The 16,480-nt window shown below is 38.0% G+C and overlaps 1 protein-coding gene across 1 annotated transcript in view; it reads right to left on the reverse strand.

Annotated features, from left to right (window-relative positions):
* Positions 1 to 16,480, reverse strand: part of DDAH1 (dimethylarginine dimethylaminohydrolase 1) — a 201,441-nt gene that overhangs the window by 40,032 nt on the left and 144,929 nt on the right. The window contains exons 3-4 of the mRNA XM_051999248.1: positions 16,200 to 16,273; positions 13,721 to 13,840 (exon numbers count right to left, since the gene is read on the reverse strand). Coding sequence (XP_051855208.1) covers positions 13,721 to 13,840; positions 16,200 to 16,273 — 194 coding nt within the window. The remainder of the gene's footprint in view (positions 1 to 13,720; positions 13,841 to 16,199; positions 16,274 to 16,480) is intronic.

A 16,480-nucleotide genomic window follows, 5' to 3' on the forward strand; every position in this document is an offset into this window, starting at 1 on the left:
CAAGACTGGTTATTATAATATAGCCTTCTGGCTATATTATAGTGGGGGAAAAAGACTGAACTTGGAGTTGACATGTGGATTTGAATCTTGAAAGGAAGTATGGCCTCTCAAGTGGATGCAGTACTGGACTTCAAACCAGAAAGATCTATTCAAGTCCTAATTCTGATACTACCTAGCTGCATGACCCTGGACAAATCATTCTCTGAACTTCAGTTTCTTCATCTATTGATGGCCTTTACATCCCTTCTAGCTCTTCTTCTATGATCCTATTAATGATTTAGAGTTTCTCTGCATTTAAAGTATTCTTTCCATTGATGATATTACAGATGTAATAGGGATTTGAGAGCGGGCAGCCTGAGATTCAATAAAACAAGCATTCTCAGTCAACCCTAAGACTGACTTGGGACAATCGTAATATTTAAGTCCAAAGGCAGACATGATTAATGTTATGAGGTCCTTAAGAGGATATATGGCGTCTGCAAAAAACAGAATGAAAGAAAGGAGTGGAGACTGCAAGTGAGCAGCTGAAGCAGCAAGACCAACAAGTGGGGCTTTGGGGACTTAGTGGTTTAAACTGGGAAGGATCAGTGGCAATAAATTAAAATAAAAACTGAAAGGGAAAAATCTAAAGGAGAGCTGAGTCAGGGGAGAGAGGGGGAAGAAGTAAAAGGGGATCACCAAATCATTGTAGAACATATGATCTGGACTGAAATTATTGCCTGTATTGATTTCCTCAAGGACTGAGAGAAGTTCTTTTTAAACATTTGCCTTTTCCCCAGCTTTCCTTCTTTCTCTGTCTCTAGGAATAGACAACATAATACATTCTGCACAACTCCTTTACTTAAATGTTCCCTTAAGAGCCTAGGGGCTAGAAATTAGGGCTGAGCATCAAACCTGTTCAAATGTAAGAAATTATATTCCTAACTGGGGGCTCCAAACTGTTGTGATTGCATGTAACTTTTTGTCTGTTATAAATTCCATAAAAATAAAGAAATCATGTGAACCTGAAGCCCATTATGTTGCCCCTTTAAAAAAATAATGAGCCAGCTACTGTAGTAGATAAGTGGTTAATTAAATCTCTAGCCCTACTGTGAGAGAGAAAGGAGTAAGGATAGAAATAGGCAATATGTAGTTGAGATTCAGCTCCACCCCTTCTAAGATAGAGGTGAGAGAAGAAAGGAATAAGTGTTTTCCCAAGTGTTATGTAGAAATTGTGTATATTACTCTGTTGAACCCACTTTTTGAGGAGAGAGAATAACTCCTTTGGGGAATGTAATAAGATGTTAGTAAAAGATGAATATATGTTTTTTTTCATGGCGCACTAAGGTGAGCTAAGAGGTCATGAATTTGTAGTAAACTCAGCAAAGTTTCATGATTTCTTCCAAGAAATTCTGTTCTTTGTGAATATCAGAGGAGAAAGTTTGATGGTTGAGTTTATTTAGTTATTTAGGATTGAGAATTAGTTACAAAGAAATGGGGGAGGTTATTGGCTCAGTGGATAGACTGCTGGGCTTGCCAACTTCCTGAATTCAAATCCAGCCTTAGACACTTACTAGCTATGTAACCCTGTTTATGCCACTTAGCCTAATTAGCCTGTCTCCTTATCTGTAAAAATGGGAAAGGAAATAATATACTATTCCAGTATCTTTGCTGAGAAAACCCCAAATGGGATTTCAAAGAATTGGACAAGAATGAAAATGACTGAACTACAAAAAACATGGGAATGGCTGGATTTCAAGGAAGAGGAATGTTTTAAGGATGGAAAAGTATATCTTTTGAGAGAACTAAGTTAGAATCTCCTGAAAAGGCAGGGAAATGTAGCAGAAGGAGGCTCAGACTTGGACTCTCATATCTCACCACTGGCACTGACTAGATATGTAAAGTGGGGCTGAGTGGTACAATGATATAGCCAAGGCACGGAGTCAAGAAGACTCATCTTTGACAGTTCAAATTGATCCTCAGAAGTACTAGCTGTGTGATTTTGGGCAAGTCATTTTATTCTTTTTGATCCAGTTTTCTCATTTGCAAAATGAGCTGGAGAAGGAAATGGAGGACCATTCCAGTGTCTTTACCAAGAAAACCCCAAAATGGGGTTATGAGGAGTTGGACCCAATTGGAAAAAAAATATGTGAATGAATAAGTAACTTAGTTGCTCTGAGTCTTGATTTCATCATCTGTTGGAGTAATGGAATGGAATGGAATAAATATTTATTAGACACCTTTATGCACCAAAAACAATGGAAAAGGGACGTGCTTTTGAGTCTTGGTCTCCAAGTCACATGGGCACATGATTGAAACCTGTCTTAGGAGGGAGAAACCAAACCAGAACCCTCCTGAGAAAGCAGGGAAATGAGGCAGATGGGGCTTCAGAATTGAAGTCAAGAAGATCTAAGCTCACTGTGTTATTAAATGCTTTATAAACAGTATTCTTATTTGATAAAAATATCTCCAATCCAAGGGTTCTTGACAAAATGGCCTATGGATTAATTTCAGGAGGTTTGTGAATTTAAATGGGGGAAAAACCTCAACATCTTTATTTTTTACTCACCTCTAAATGAAATTTAGCATTTCCTTTAATTATTAAACAAATCATTCTGAGGAGTCCTCATAAGCTTCACCAGACTGTCAAAGAGGCCCAGGACATGAACAAATTTAAGACTCCATGGTCTAGTACTTACCTCAGAGGGTTTTTATGAGGCTCATATAAGATCAATCACTCAATCAATAGACATTTATTAAGTAGACATTATATATTTATTAGTCACTGGCAATACAAGGACAAAAATAAACTAATAGCCTCTGCTCTCAAGGAGTATAGTCTATCAGGGAGATACTCTGTGCATAAATAAGTATATACAAAACAAATGCAAAGTCAATCATATATGTGAGGTATTTTGCAAACTTTGAAATACTATATCAGTAAATGTCAACATAAATAATACAGGGTGTCCCAAAAGTATTAGGGCAGTCTAAAAACTATTAGGCAAATTTTGTTAAGCTGGGCAGCTAGTGGATGGAGTGCCAGACTGGGAGTCAAGAAGACACATCTTCCTGAGTTCAAATCTTGCTTTGGATGATAATAGTTGCATGACCCTAAGCAAATCACTTGTTAGTGCACTAGGAAACTTTGAAACTCCATGTTGCATAGAGGGACCTAGTGAAGGAAGTTTCACATCTGGAATTCTTCTAGGTCAATGACAGCACAAATCCCATCATTACTTCTATCCTATTATCAACACACTGAAGAACTGAGGATCAGATGATTGGAGATTTCCCTTCCTATTTTTCAGTTCCTAGAAGGTCCCCAAGCTCATTCTGTGGTTTGGAACTAATGCAGAATGGTTAGCTCTTGTGCAAGGCTTGAGAATATCATTATCAGAATTATTAGCAAGTGCTATTGGTAGGGCCAATTTTGTGAGGCAAAAAAGAATAATATTGCACATAATATGTGCAATAATAACAAATGGGAATAGAAACAATAATTACTCACATTAGTGTATTGCTTTAAGGTTTATAAAAGGCTTTCTTCACAAAAACTCTATGAGGAAAAATTACCTCCATTTTATAGATGAAGAAACTGAGATTCAAGAAGTATAAGACCTTATCCGTGGAAGCACAGCTAGTAAGGTTTAGGAGTTTGGAATTGAACAGAGATTATAGCCACTATCTCAAGTTTTTTATGCCTCCCTCCCTCCCTCCCTCCCTTCCTTCCTTCCTCCCTCCCTCTCTCCCTTCTTCCTTCTTCCTTCCTTCCTTCCTTCCTTCTTCCTTCCTTCCTTCCTTCCTTCCTTCCTTCCTTCCTTCCTTCTTTTCTTCTTTCCTTCCTTCCTTCCTTTCTCCCTCCTTCCTTCCTTCCTTCCTTCCTTCCTTCCTTCCTTCCTTCCTTCCTTCCTTCCTCCCTCCTTCCTTCCTTCCTTCCTTCCTTCTTCCTTCCTTCCTTCCTTCCTTCCTTCCTTCCTTCTTCCTTCCTTCCTCCTTCCTTCCTTCCTTCCTTCCTCCCTCCTCCCTTCCTTCCTTCCTTCCTTCCTTCCTTCCTTCCTTCCTTCCTTCCTTCCTTCCTTCCTTCCTTCCTTCCTTCTTCCTTCCTTCTTCCTTCCTTCCTTCCTTCCTTTCTCCCTCCTTCCTTCCTTCCTTCCTTCCTTCCTTCCTTCCTTCCTTCCTTCCTTGCTTCCTTCCTTCCTTTCCAGTTTAAATTAAGTGACTTGCCTGGGGTTATGCAGTTAGTTTGTTCTAGCCACTGTAACACTTAGCGACCTCTCTCTTGAGTTTCTTATCACTATCTCTCTGGGCATTGCTGAGCCCAACAGAGATGAATTAAACAGCACTATCCATTATGACAGCCTGTCCTCCATGGGGCTTCCACTTTTAGCACAGGACCTTGGGATGCAAATTCTTCTTCTTGTCTGTTAGCCTTAAAGGTTTCTTGAGGAATGAGGGAAGCAGGTCTGTGCCTGCTTTTCCAAGTAAAGAATCTGAGTCAGAGGAGTGCAAGGTCACAGACAGAGAATAGGTGAAAGAGCTAGAAATACAATCCATGAATTTTGATTCTCCTCTCCACCCTAGCCACTTAGACATTTTGGCCTGGTGGACAATTATGTTTCCTTAGCAGAGCAAACCTAAGGCTCTATTCTTAGCAGCGTGTCACCCAATCTCCGCATTTGGTGTGAGTTGAACATGCCTTTTTCTCATTAGCACAAATCTTCCTGGCATTCAAAAAAAGAAGGAAGGTGTTGCTAAATCTGATATAGGGAGGGGGAAGGGTTAGGATATGGAGTTCAATGCATGTTTTGTGTTCTTAAAAGTTGCTATTATTAAATATTAAAAATAACTTTAAAATGTGCTTTTTGAAGTTTTAAAAAACACATAGATCATTTCTTCCCCCCATTAAACCTCAGTTTCCTTGTTTACAAACTGAGGGAATGGACTGTTATTTCCCAAAGTCCATTTCAACTTTAGCAATCTATGAGCCTCTGCTTATTCCCAGGAACACATGATTTCTTCCTGCATTTAGAATGAAGCTGAAATTAAGCATGGTGGTTTTGGCTTCCCAGTCTCTACTTAGGAGCTTATCATGCCAAAACATTTTTCTTTTGGCTCTTCCAGCCTCATTGGCACAAGACTCCAGGAATATTGTTAGATCCTAGAAAAAGGAGCCTCAACATTTGTTACAAACATGAAGGCTACTTGGTTTAGTTTCTTAATTTCTTAATAAAGGAACGATTGATTTAAAAAAAAAAAATCTATTGTTCTGGTGATCTGGGCCAAAGTGCCTGAAACTGACAGTTAGGTAATGAGTTTAAAAAAAGACATACAATGAGATCTTAAATTTGCTTTTGATTTAAAGAGTCTCAAATAGGAAAATCCAGTGATGACAAGCTCTAATTCCTTGGGTCATAAAAAGTAAAGTCTCTCTAATTTTTTTCTCTCCCTGATCCAGTTTATTAGTTGTTGATTATTTTATTGGTTGTTCTTACTGCTATAGTACCAGCCCACATTTAGGGATATTCCAAATTATATATGTGTGCACAATCCAAACAAAAGGGTTGATTTTTCTCATTTAGAAAAAAATATAACTCTACAAAATAAGATGAACTTTTTGGATATTAAACCATCCCTACTGCCTGGTTATAATGAGAGGGAATACTTGGGGAACTGACCTCTATTATAGATGTTGGCCATTCAAGAGGAAAAAAAAATGCCTTGTGTAATTTAGATTAGCTTCTTGGTGGCTTGTATTCTCATTCAAGGCATTTTAAAAATGCAGTCACTTATTTCAGGAACCAGATAATGGGCCTTAAAGACATTTCCACAGTGATGTATTGCAAGAATTTTAATTTAAAATTCCAATTCTATTGGAAATCCACTTACGGGATTTCTGAGTTATTTGCATGACAAAAGCACTAAAATGGAATTGTGGTTCCATTATAATTCTTCTTACTCTAAGTTTTTTTTTTTTTTTTTGCATTCTTAAAGTATTTCTAGTAAAAATTCTTTGTTATAAAGGAAGACTTTACACACACACACACACACACACACACACACACACACACACACACACTCACACACACACACTACAGCACAAAACCAGCAACTGAAAGCCACAAAACAAAAACATCCTCCCCCAGCTCCTACCCCCAATGCCAAGGTTCTCCAAGGAGAAATATCTCTGAGCCACTGAGAAGTTGCCTCGTGGTTACCTCTCCAGCAGGTGGCACAGATTCATTGCTGATTATTCCATCATGCAACTTGGACTCCAGTCTGATTCAATAAGTTTTGAAAAATCTTTAGCTAAAACTTTCTTCAAATGACCTGGACTGTATACTACAAGGAGGTCAAATCCCAACTCATTATAAGTTTCTCCCCAGGACGACCATTATAGCCAGTCCAATCTCCAGGGGCAGGTTTGATGAGAACATAAGAACCCTGCAAATGCCTGAGGGACTGGCGCTTTCAAAACTGGATCTATACTGGAAAAGTATAGGCCATTGAATCAATTTCTGCTGCACTGTAGCTTTTTTTTCTCCTTTCTTCATACTCTTCTCTCCTCTTCTTTCCTCTCCCTTCCTGTCTTTGTCTCCGTCCCTCCATCTCACCCTCTCTTTAAGTCTACAACTGCTGAAAGCTTTTTTGGCTTTCCTGCTTCAGCCTAGTCCAACTCACCTGGATTTTTTTAAAATTAATTTTATTTTTTAAATTAACAAGCATTTTTTTTATTCCTCTCCTCCTATTTTATAGATGAAGAAACTGAGACCCATAGAGATAAATGAATTTCCCTTAAGTCACATAGGTAATAAGTAGGAGAGTTAGGATTTGAACCTCTCTAAGGGCACTGAGCCAAGTTGTGTGGCTCAGTGATTTATGTGATAATATTTATATTATTATCAACATATATTACTCATTAATACAATTTATAATCAGTTTATTATATTATGATTACTAATGTTAATTTATGATGATGATGATGCTTTGTAAAATCTGGCTTCAGATTTGAACTGGATGATGCTGGGCAAATAATTTTTAACGTATGCTTGCCTCAATTTCCTCAGCCTTAAAATGGGGCTAATAATAGCACCCATCTCTCAGAATTATTATGAGGATCAAATGATATGGTAATTATAAAGCATTTAGCACAGGGCCAGGCACACAGTATGAACATTATATAAATCTTAGCTATTGTTATTATTATTATTACTTTTTTTTTTTTTTTTTTTTTTTACTAATTCAGTGCATAGCAGGCTCTTAATTCATCCTGATGGATTCACCAGTGTGCTGTGGGTCTACTGATATGAATGCATTGACTTTTCTAGTAAACAAATTCCACTTGAGATGCAGAAAGGACAGAGGCTATTTTCCTTCCCAGTTCTCAAACTAGAAAGGTAACTAGAGCCCCTTGGCTACTGAAGGGCTGTATGAATTTCAGGTGCGAAAAACAGAATCGACTTGAGAATTATGGTGGTTCATTGCATGATGAAGTAGGGAAAATGAGCCCGGTGTATTTGTATGTTGTTATAAACCAATTAAATGATGTGCGTGTTGAAATCATTTACAATTTTCTGTATGACCAGCTAGATATGCAGCTTTAATGGCAAAAAGATGACAAATTGCATCTGCTTTACAGAAAGCCTTCTGAAAGGTTGTATATAAATCAAAAATAATTTAATTGAATCATATTTCAAATGCACTGAGCAAGGTTCTCAGTAAATTGTATTTCTTAATAGAAAAAAATCACTCATAATTTATCCTTTGTGAATATCAGAAAGTCAGTATACCTGGATTGTATGTATACTTGTCTCAGTATTAGGTGAATGGATGCTATTACCTCCTTCACTGCAGGGGGAGATGGGAGGCAGTCAGGTCCATGGAGTAGTAGCTCCAGTTTTTAGCTCTGATATCACTTCTTATTAGCTGTGTGGTCTTGGGTGAATCATTTAAACTCCATGAAACTTGGTGTCCTAATATGTATAATGGGAATGGTAAGACTTTGTCTACATACAATTGAGAATTGTTTTTGAGGAAATATTTCAGTATCTCATAGGCCCCTGACACTATGGGTGTGGGGAAGTCTCTCTACTGACTTCCTATGATGTGGAGACTTTTTTGAGAACCACAGAAGTTGATGAATACGTTTCCCCATTATATCCAATCTAGTGATGAATCTCTCCATTCTTAGTTAGGCTGAGACTTGAATAAAATGCATACAGTTAGTCATTTTTTCAAAATGGCCAGTCCTGCCAGAGCTTGGAGTCCTCTGTCAAAGCCCTTGAGTACATGAAGTCATCTCCATGCCATGTTAAGGCATCAGAGGTAGATGGTAGGTGAGGAGTAATTAACTATCAATCAACCAATGGGCATTTGTTAAGCATTTACTATGTGCCAGGCACTGTGTCAAGTCTGAAAATATGAAGAATTACAAGATAGTTCCTTTTCTCAGGGAGCCCATGGTTGAAAGGGGGAGAAAAAATGCAAGCAAAAATTGGGGATAATCAATCAAGGGAAGGCACTAGAATTAAGGGGGATCAGGAAAATCTCCCTGTAGAAGATGGGATTTTATATAGGATTTGAAGGAAGCTGGAGGATGAAGGTTGAGGAAAAACACTGTTGCTGCAAAGGCTGCCAGTCAAAATGTTCAAAGTTGGGAGATATGGTGTTTTGTTCAAGGAAAACCAAAGGATACTAATATCACTGGATCCTATTATCCATTGAGGAAGACAATGTGAGATGTAAAAAAAAATAAAAGTGAGGAGGAGGCAAGTTATGAAGAGTTTTGAACACCAAACAGAGGTTTCTATATCCTAAAGTCACAGGGAGTCACTGACTGGTACTTGTTGAATAGGGGGATGAATGGTCAGACCTGCATTTTAGGAAGATCTGAGGGGAAATTGATGAGTGGAATAGGAGAGGCTTAAGCACTCTCATCATTGGGTTATTGTCACTGTCCAGACATGAATTCTCATGATGAAGCTCTGCATTAGGGTCATAACTGTGTTAGAGGAGAGATGGGAACTTACTTGACAGTTGTTATAGATAGGACATATAGGATCACTTGTTCAAATAGAGGAATTTGCCTTGGCAAAGAGAACTGCCATCTCTTCATGTGAGACAGGGATGAGGGAAGAGACAGTGATAGAAGTCTGCTGGGTGATATGAGACAAGGGGGAAAGGAACAAGAGGGAGGTCTCAGAAAAGTCTTGTTTTTTGGTTAAATATTAGTTTTTCAACTGAAACAGTAGTGGGAAGGGAATCATAGGGAATTTGAGGAAGAATGAAAAGATAAAGAATTGCTGGGTGGATGGAATAGGAAGTTAATTTGATGTTCAGTCATTTAGTCATGTCCAACTTATAATACCATGGACTATGACATGTCAATACTGCCTGTGGAATTTTCCTGGCAAAGATATTGAAATGCTTTTCCTTTTCCTTTTCCAGTGGACTAAAGCAAGCAGAGATTAAGTGTCTTGCCCAAGATCACATAGCTAATGGATGTCTGAGATTGGATTGAACTCAAGTCTTCCTGACTTCAGACCCAGTATTCTGTCATTGAACAACCATGATTAGAGAGGTGTAAAAAAATTGCCTCATAGCAGTGAGGGATCAGTTGAAGTAACTTATATAAATTTGGAGTGGGATGGAGATTGGATCATTGAGTTCATTGGTAAAATGAAGTCCATAATAAGGAAACTCTTCATTCTCATATAGTAGCCACTCACCAAAGGTCACACAGCTAGTATCCATCAAAGGCATTATTAAAATAGTATTTTTATAGTATATTTAATATATATAGTATATTTTAAAAGTATTTAAATAAATACTCCATCCCTAAGTCTTAAAAACTTCTTATAAAAATGATATCTTACATATATAATTAATGGTGTTTTAGTCATTATAAGAGCTTTTCTCAAAGAAGTCTACCTCAAAGGCCTCCTCATTCTTTGAGGGTGACAATAATATGGAAGCAAAACATAGATTCTAACAGCTCTAATCACAAGATCCAGGGGCAGCAATTTAGAATCTAGAGGCCATCAAGGGAAATTCTCTCATTTTGCAAAGCAGAGAAGGGAAGGAACACATTCCATTGTGCTGAACAGTCTTGATTAAAAGTTCATCAAGGCAACATTTAGAGAGGCTCTTTCTTAGATTAGCCATAGCTTGGTAGAATTTGATTATCTCAAATTGTATATCCCTTCTCATTTCCATACTCAAACTCTCAATCATCGTAAACTTCATACATCCAAACTCATTATCTTCTTCTTCTAACCCTCCCTCCTTCTTAATATCACAATTATTGGCACCCCCATCCTTCCAGTCACTCAAACTTTAAAACTCTGAAACATCTTTGATTCTTCACTTTTACTGAACCTACAAATCCAATCTACCACCAACTCTTCCCTGTATCTTTCAAATAAATGACCTTCTCTGCTTGTATATACACAATCCCAGTTCAGGTTCTCATTACCTCTCATGTTGACAGCTGTATAATAGTCTTGAAATTGGGCTGCCTGCTTTACATTTCTCCCCATTCCAATATATCCTCCATTTAACTGCCAAGTGATTTTTCTAGAGCATTGGTCACATTTGACCATACTCTTTATCTGCTCAACAAACTCCTGTGGCTTTTTATCACTTCTAGGATAAAACTGAAAATCCTGTTTGGCTGTTTAAAACCCTTCTCAAACTTGCCCCTTTCTACCTTTTCAGTATTTTTATATTTTACTTCCCTTTACATAATCTATGGTTCCGTTTTATCGAACTACTTGTCATTCTGTAAACACAATATTCTATCTTCAATCTCTGACTCTATTCCCTATGTCTGGGATGTTCTGTCCACTCACTTTCACTTCTGAATTTCCCTGGCTTCCATCAAGGAGATCCTAGTTCATATCTCACATTCTATTGTAGTAGGCCTTCTCTGGTCTGCGCAGCTGCTAATGCTTTTGCCTTATAGATAACATTTATTTACTCTGTCTGTATGTTATATATATGAAGTTATTTCACCTGCTTTTCTCCCAATAGAATGTATGCTCACTGAGGGCAGGGAATATATTTTTTCCTTTTTTTTTGTACAGAGCCTGGCACATAGTAAGTACTTAATAAATGCTTATTATTTGACTAATACTGATCAAATTACTGATCATTGAAATATTTTAGGGTAAACTCACCTCACTTCACATTTATATAGTGCTGTAAGAATGTCTCCCAGTGAAGGAGGCAATACAAAAGTTAATACACCCTTTTAGTGAGCTGTCCATGGTAATAAAGCTCAAACCAGAGCCGGAGTTTGAACCCAATTTACTTGTTGACATTGTATAGTCGTTTTGATTGTGTTCAGCTCATCATGACCCCATTTGGTTTCTTGGCAAAGATACTAGAGTGGCTTGCCACTTTCTTCTCCAGATCATTTTAAAAATAAGGAAATGGAAGCAAACAAGATTAAATGACTTGCCCAGGTGACACAACTAAGTGTCTAAGGCCAGATTTGAACTTAGGAAGATGAGTCTAATTCCACAGCAGTCACTATCTTCTCTGCCTCTTAGCTATCCAATTTACTTGGCTTCACTTCTAATATTACAACTACTTCTTAGATGTCCCCCAAATACTGAAAGTATCCATACTTGTTCTATGATTCTATGCTGCTGGGTGTTTTGGTTCTTACCTCTTGGGGAAATAATAAATGTAAATGTTAGAGATAACTGGGTGGTATAGTGGACAGAGTGCTGGGTCTGTATAATGTCCAGGCTAGCTTTCTGGAGGTCCTCTGGATGGACCTTGGTCTCAGCAGGATAGTCACTATGAGGATAGTCTGGAATAGAGTCTAAAAATATTGTCTCCTTCATAGTCTGTTCACTCTGATTGACTGACCCTGTCCCCAATTCTCTCAGCCCTTAAATACCCTATTACAATTACATCATTACAACATACTGAGTGTATGCCAACTAGAGTGATTATATCAAACTAGAGTGATTATATCATTATATCATACTAGATATATGTGAACTAAAGAACCATTATATCATCAATTCCACTGTTTCCTTGTTTTAAGCATACTTTTCCGGAGTTCTGGCCCTCTATAGGTATGGAATCAAGAAGACCTGAGTTCAAATCCAACTGTAGACATTTATTAGCTGAGTTATTCTGAGCAAGTCACTGTACCTCTTTCTACCTCAGTTTTCCTCTCTGTAAAATGGGGATAAGAATATCATTCACCTCCCAAGGTTGTGTGGAGGGTCAAATGAGATAATGATTGTAAAGTAACCAGCATGCTGTTTGGCACAGAGTATATTAGCTATTATTATAACAACTGTCTTTTAGCTGTTATTATTATTAGTGCAGAGAACTTGGAGACTCAAGTCTGGTTTTCCTAAGTGCTTCAAGAACTCTCTGAAGGCAGAGACATTTTTTGCTTCCAAGGCTATTGAGGTTCCATTTTTTCCTTTCAGAGCCCTTCTTAGGTGATGAGTCCTTTATTACTAGGTATTAGAACTAGAAGCTCAAGGTTTGGTTCCTTCTTCCAAGGAATTTACAATTGATTTCATGTACGAGCAGTTCAACATGCTATACATGGCAAAGGATGTGGATACTGATGCTGTTGTCACCACAAACAGTCCCTTAGTAAGCTGCCTCACTGTAGGAGATGATTCATCTATTAGGGACTTTGTTACCTTTCAAATAAATCACTTCTTTCCAACACACCCAATGATTTACTCCCAGAAAATATGCTCATCCTTCTCTAAATTAGGCAGAACTAAAACAACATAAAGATCTTCCAAAGGAACAAGGAAATATGCATTTATTAAGGAAGTATGGTACACTAGGCATTGTGCTAAGCACAGTGAAAATCCCATTCAATTCTTACAGCAAGATTGGGAGTCTGATTGGGGTTTTCTTGGCAAAGTTACTGGAGTAGTTTGTCATTTCCTTCTCCAATTCAACTTACAGGAGGAAATCTAGGTAGGTAAACAAGTGACTTTCTCAGGGACACACTACTGGTGTTTAAGGCTAGATTTGAACTCAGGAAAAATGAGGCAGAATTTGAACATTAGTCTTCTTGATTGCAACTTAGTGTTCTATCCACTGTTCTACCTAGCTGCCTCTGGGAATAAACCACCATGGGCAAAACCAAATTCTTGAGGGAAAATCAAAATCTTGAGGCAGATCCAAGCCAGTGATAGGAAATACTTAGCAAACCAGTGGCTAATATAGCATGAGAGCAGAAAAGACAAGCTATAATCTTTTATCGAATACAGAAATGAAATCCAAATTGCCCAGGGCCAAACCAGCTGTTTCCAAGCAATAGCCATGATGGGGAGCTGACAAGGAAAACAGCCACTCTCTTTTCACCAAGAGACATTTCTATAAAGCTCCTGCCTTTGAGACTTTAATGGTAGATCCTAAATAAACAATCAAGAGAATGATAAAGATTGAGCTACTCAGGTGCTTTTGAATCAAAGTATTCTTTGAAGTAAGAAACAAGTGAGAAATGAATATCTGCTATAATATGGATCTTTGCCTCTTGAAAAAAGCAGTTTCCTGGTGAATTTCCCTTATTACAATGAGATAACTGTGGGGAAATGAGCACATCCCAGGTGGCCATGATAGTGGTACATTGCTACATGCTCTATTCCAGGCTTATTGGTTTTATCTGAAAGCAGGCAGGTATCAGAAAGAAGTTATTGAGCATCTCCCAGCACCCTACAGGCGGGCACTCCAGTCAGTTACACTCTACCTTGAGAGCTTTTTGTGCAGGTTCACTCGAGCCAATGGCGATCAGGTTGGGTCCGGCCATGCTGCAGAAACTTTTCAGATGTAGAGTATCGGACACTGGCACTGTGGAAACAGCATAATCCTATGCACAAAACAGAAAATCATTTTGTTTTTTGCCTGCTGAGTTTCATCATCACAAATTAAATTTTAAAAAATTCCTAAATGCTATCTTTCCAAGCAAAGACAATTATAGGGGACTGGAATATCTGGAAGGAAAGCTAGGATTTGAATGGGGGGAGGGGAATAGTATTACTCAAATGCATCTGTCATGGATTTGGGAGTTCCCTTCAATGACGCAGATCACAACCCACCCAAGCCTGCCCGTGCCATATGGCCCTTGTCCACGTCCTCCCATAACTTCAGCACAGAGGGCCCACCCTTCTTACTTGAGACTTTCCTCATTTTCTCCTAAGGTCACAAAGATACCATAGGAATCCTCAGGCTCTGTACTTCTCCTACATCTCTGCTACTTGACCAGCCCATCTTTATTATCGAGTATGCCTTTTCCCCACTAACATCCTTAGTCCCATTCTTCTTCAATTCCCAATTCTTTATGCGAGTGATGCTGCAAGCTGTACACTTCCACTAGACTCTTCTCAGTGTGATACCCATTTTAAAAACATCAGACTCTGTAGTGTTACCTAGCTCCAGTCATGACATATATGAATGATGTTCATTTTAAATTCTCTAGACACTGTAATGTTTTATGACTCACGGCTATTTAATAGCCTGAGTTAAATGTCAGTGTGGACCTTTGTTTCTGGGAGAAGTTTGGGGGCTTACTAATTTGCCAAATCAGACAAGGAGAAAACATGGCATAGCCAGATATTTAATAGAGCAATCAGTTCTTTAAATTTCTGGCCGTTCTGTGGGACTTGGGAAAGAGGGTTCTAAATAACCCAAGTTACAACCATTCAGGGCAATAAGCTTATTATTAGAAGGTCTGAGTTGGAGTTTACTGTTGCTCCTTCTTAATTTGACCGTATCATTTTCCCCCTTGGAATCTCAGGAGTTTTATGTAGCAATGAGGAAAATAAAACTGGTATTACCTTTGTTAATGGAGTCACTATGAGGATCAAATGAGATGACATGCATGAAGTGTCTTATAACACAAGGTGTTAATTTTGACTATTTTTGTTTGTATTGAAGACCCACATTTTTGGTATTCTTTAATGTTTCTTATGGGTCTCCTCATCTTTAAATATTTTTCAAAGAGATGAAACAGCCTCTGATTCCTTATATCCACAAAGAGCAAGAGGAAGCATTGCCAAACACCTAGATCTTACATATCTGACACTTATCTTTTATGTTGTGCAAATCAGTTTGCTTGGAATTCCCTGAGAGTCTGGTCTGAAAACATATCTCTCCATGTCATAACCAATCCAAGAGTCAGATATTTAAAAATTGCCCCTGGTTGCATTATGAGCACATGCAATTTTATAACTATGGATGGAGGGACAGAAAGGACTTCTATCTCTCTTCTCCCCCCTCCCAAGACAAAAAGAAAAGCACACACAAAAATTTCTGATGATAATCATATGCTAAATGAAATGTCAATGGCTCATAAAATATTTGTGGTTGACAACTTTATGCACTGACTTGGAGACAAGAAGGACCTGGATTTGAATCTATACTTATGAGCTGTGCAACACTGAGTAAGGCTCTTACCTGCTCTGACATCCAGTCTTGCTTCAGATATTTCCTAGTTCTATGACTAGACAAGGCATTTAAACCTCTCAATTTCAATCTCCTCATCTATAAAATGCACCTATCTCACAGGGGTATTATAAGGATCAAGGGAAAGGAAATATGCATTCATATAGCACTCATTAAGTAGCTAGCACTGTGCTAGGCAGTTATCTCATTTATTCCTCATAACAATCCTGGGGGGGGAGTAAATGCTATTCTCATCCCCATTTTACAGCTGAGGAACTGAGGCAAAAATGTTGTGACTTGCCCACCTAGTAAGTGTACATACAGCTAGTAAGTATGTAAGACCAAATATGAATTCAGATCTTTGTGACTCCAGTACTATGTTTTATCCACAATGCAACCTTCCAGGACTATGGTCTATCTATTGTGCAACCTAACTGCTTGAGATGAAAAAAACATACGTAAAGTTTTTGCAAATTTTAAACCAGTACAGAAATATGAGCTATTGTTATTATTATTACTATATATAATTTAAATGAGAAAATTATTTGAACTCAGTCTTTGTGACTCAAGAACCAGTGTTCTGTCCTGGTGCAACCTAATAGCCTCAGATGAGATAATGTATATAAAGTGTTTTGCAAATCTTAACCCTGTACAGAAATGTGAGCTATTGTTACTATTATTACTGTATGTAATTTAGACAAGAGAATTAATTAAATTCATGTATTCCTTCAACCACCATTTATTGAACACCTGCTGTTTGCAAAGTACAGCCATTTTTTACTCACCTTGAAAGTGTCAGCCAGGATTTCTGCACCACGTTGATTTGTCCTTTTGGAGAGGCCCACAAAAAATTCCCTGCCTAGATAAAATGACACAGACTCAGTGAGGGGTCCTGCCAACTTATCAACCTGCCAACTTATTTCATCGAAAAATAATTAAAGCACAGTGCAGTTAATTAATGCCCTCCCCACCCCATTTACCACTACCCACTCCAAACATCAGCCCATTAAACAAATGACTATATTAGCTTATAAGATAGAATGAAATTATTTTCATACATAATTTT

Source organism: Antechinus flavipes, chromosome 4 (genome assembly GCF_016432865.1).
Source record: "Antechinus flavipes isolate AdamAnt ecotype Samford, QLD, Australia chromosome 4, AdamAnt_v2, whole genome shotgun sequence".
Classification (NCBI taxonomy): Eukaryota; Metazoa; Chordata; class Mammalia; order Dasyuromorphia; family Dasyuridae; genus Antechinus; species Antechinus flavipes.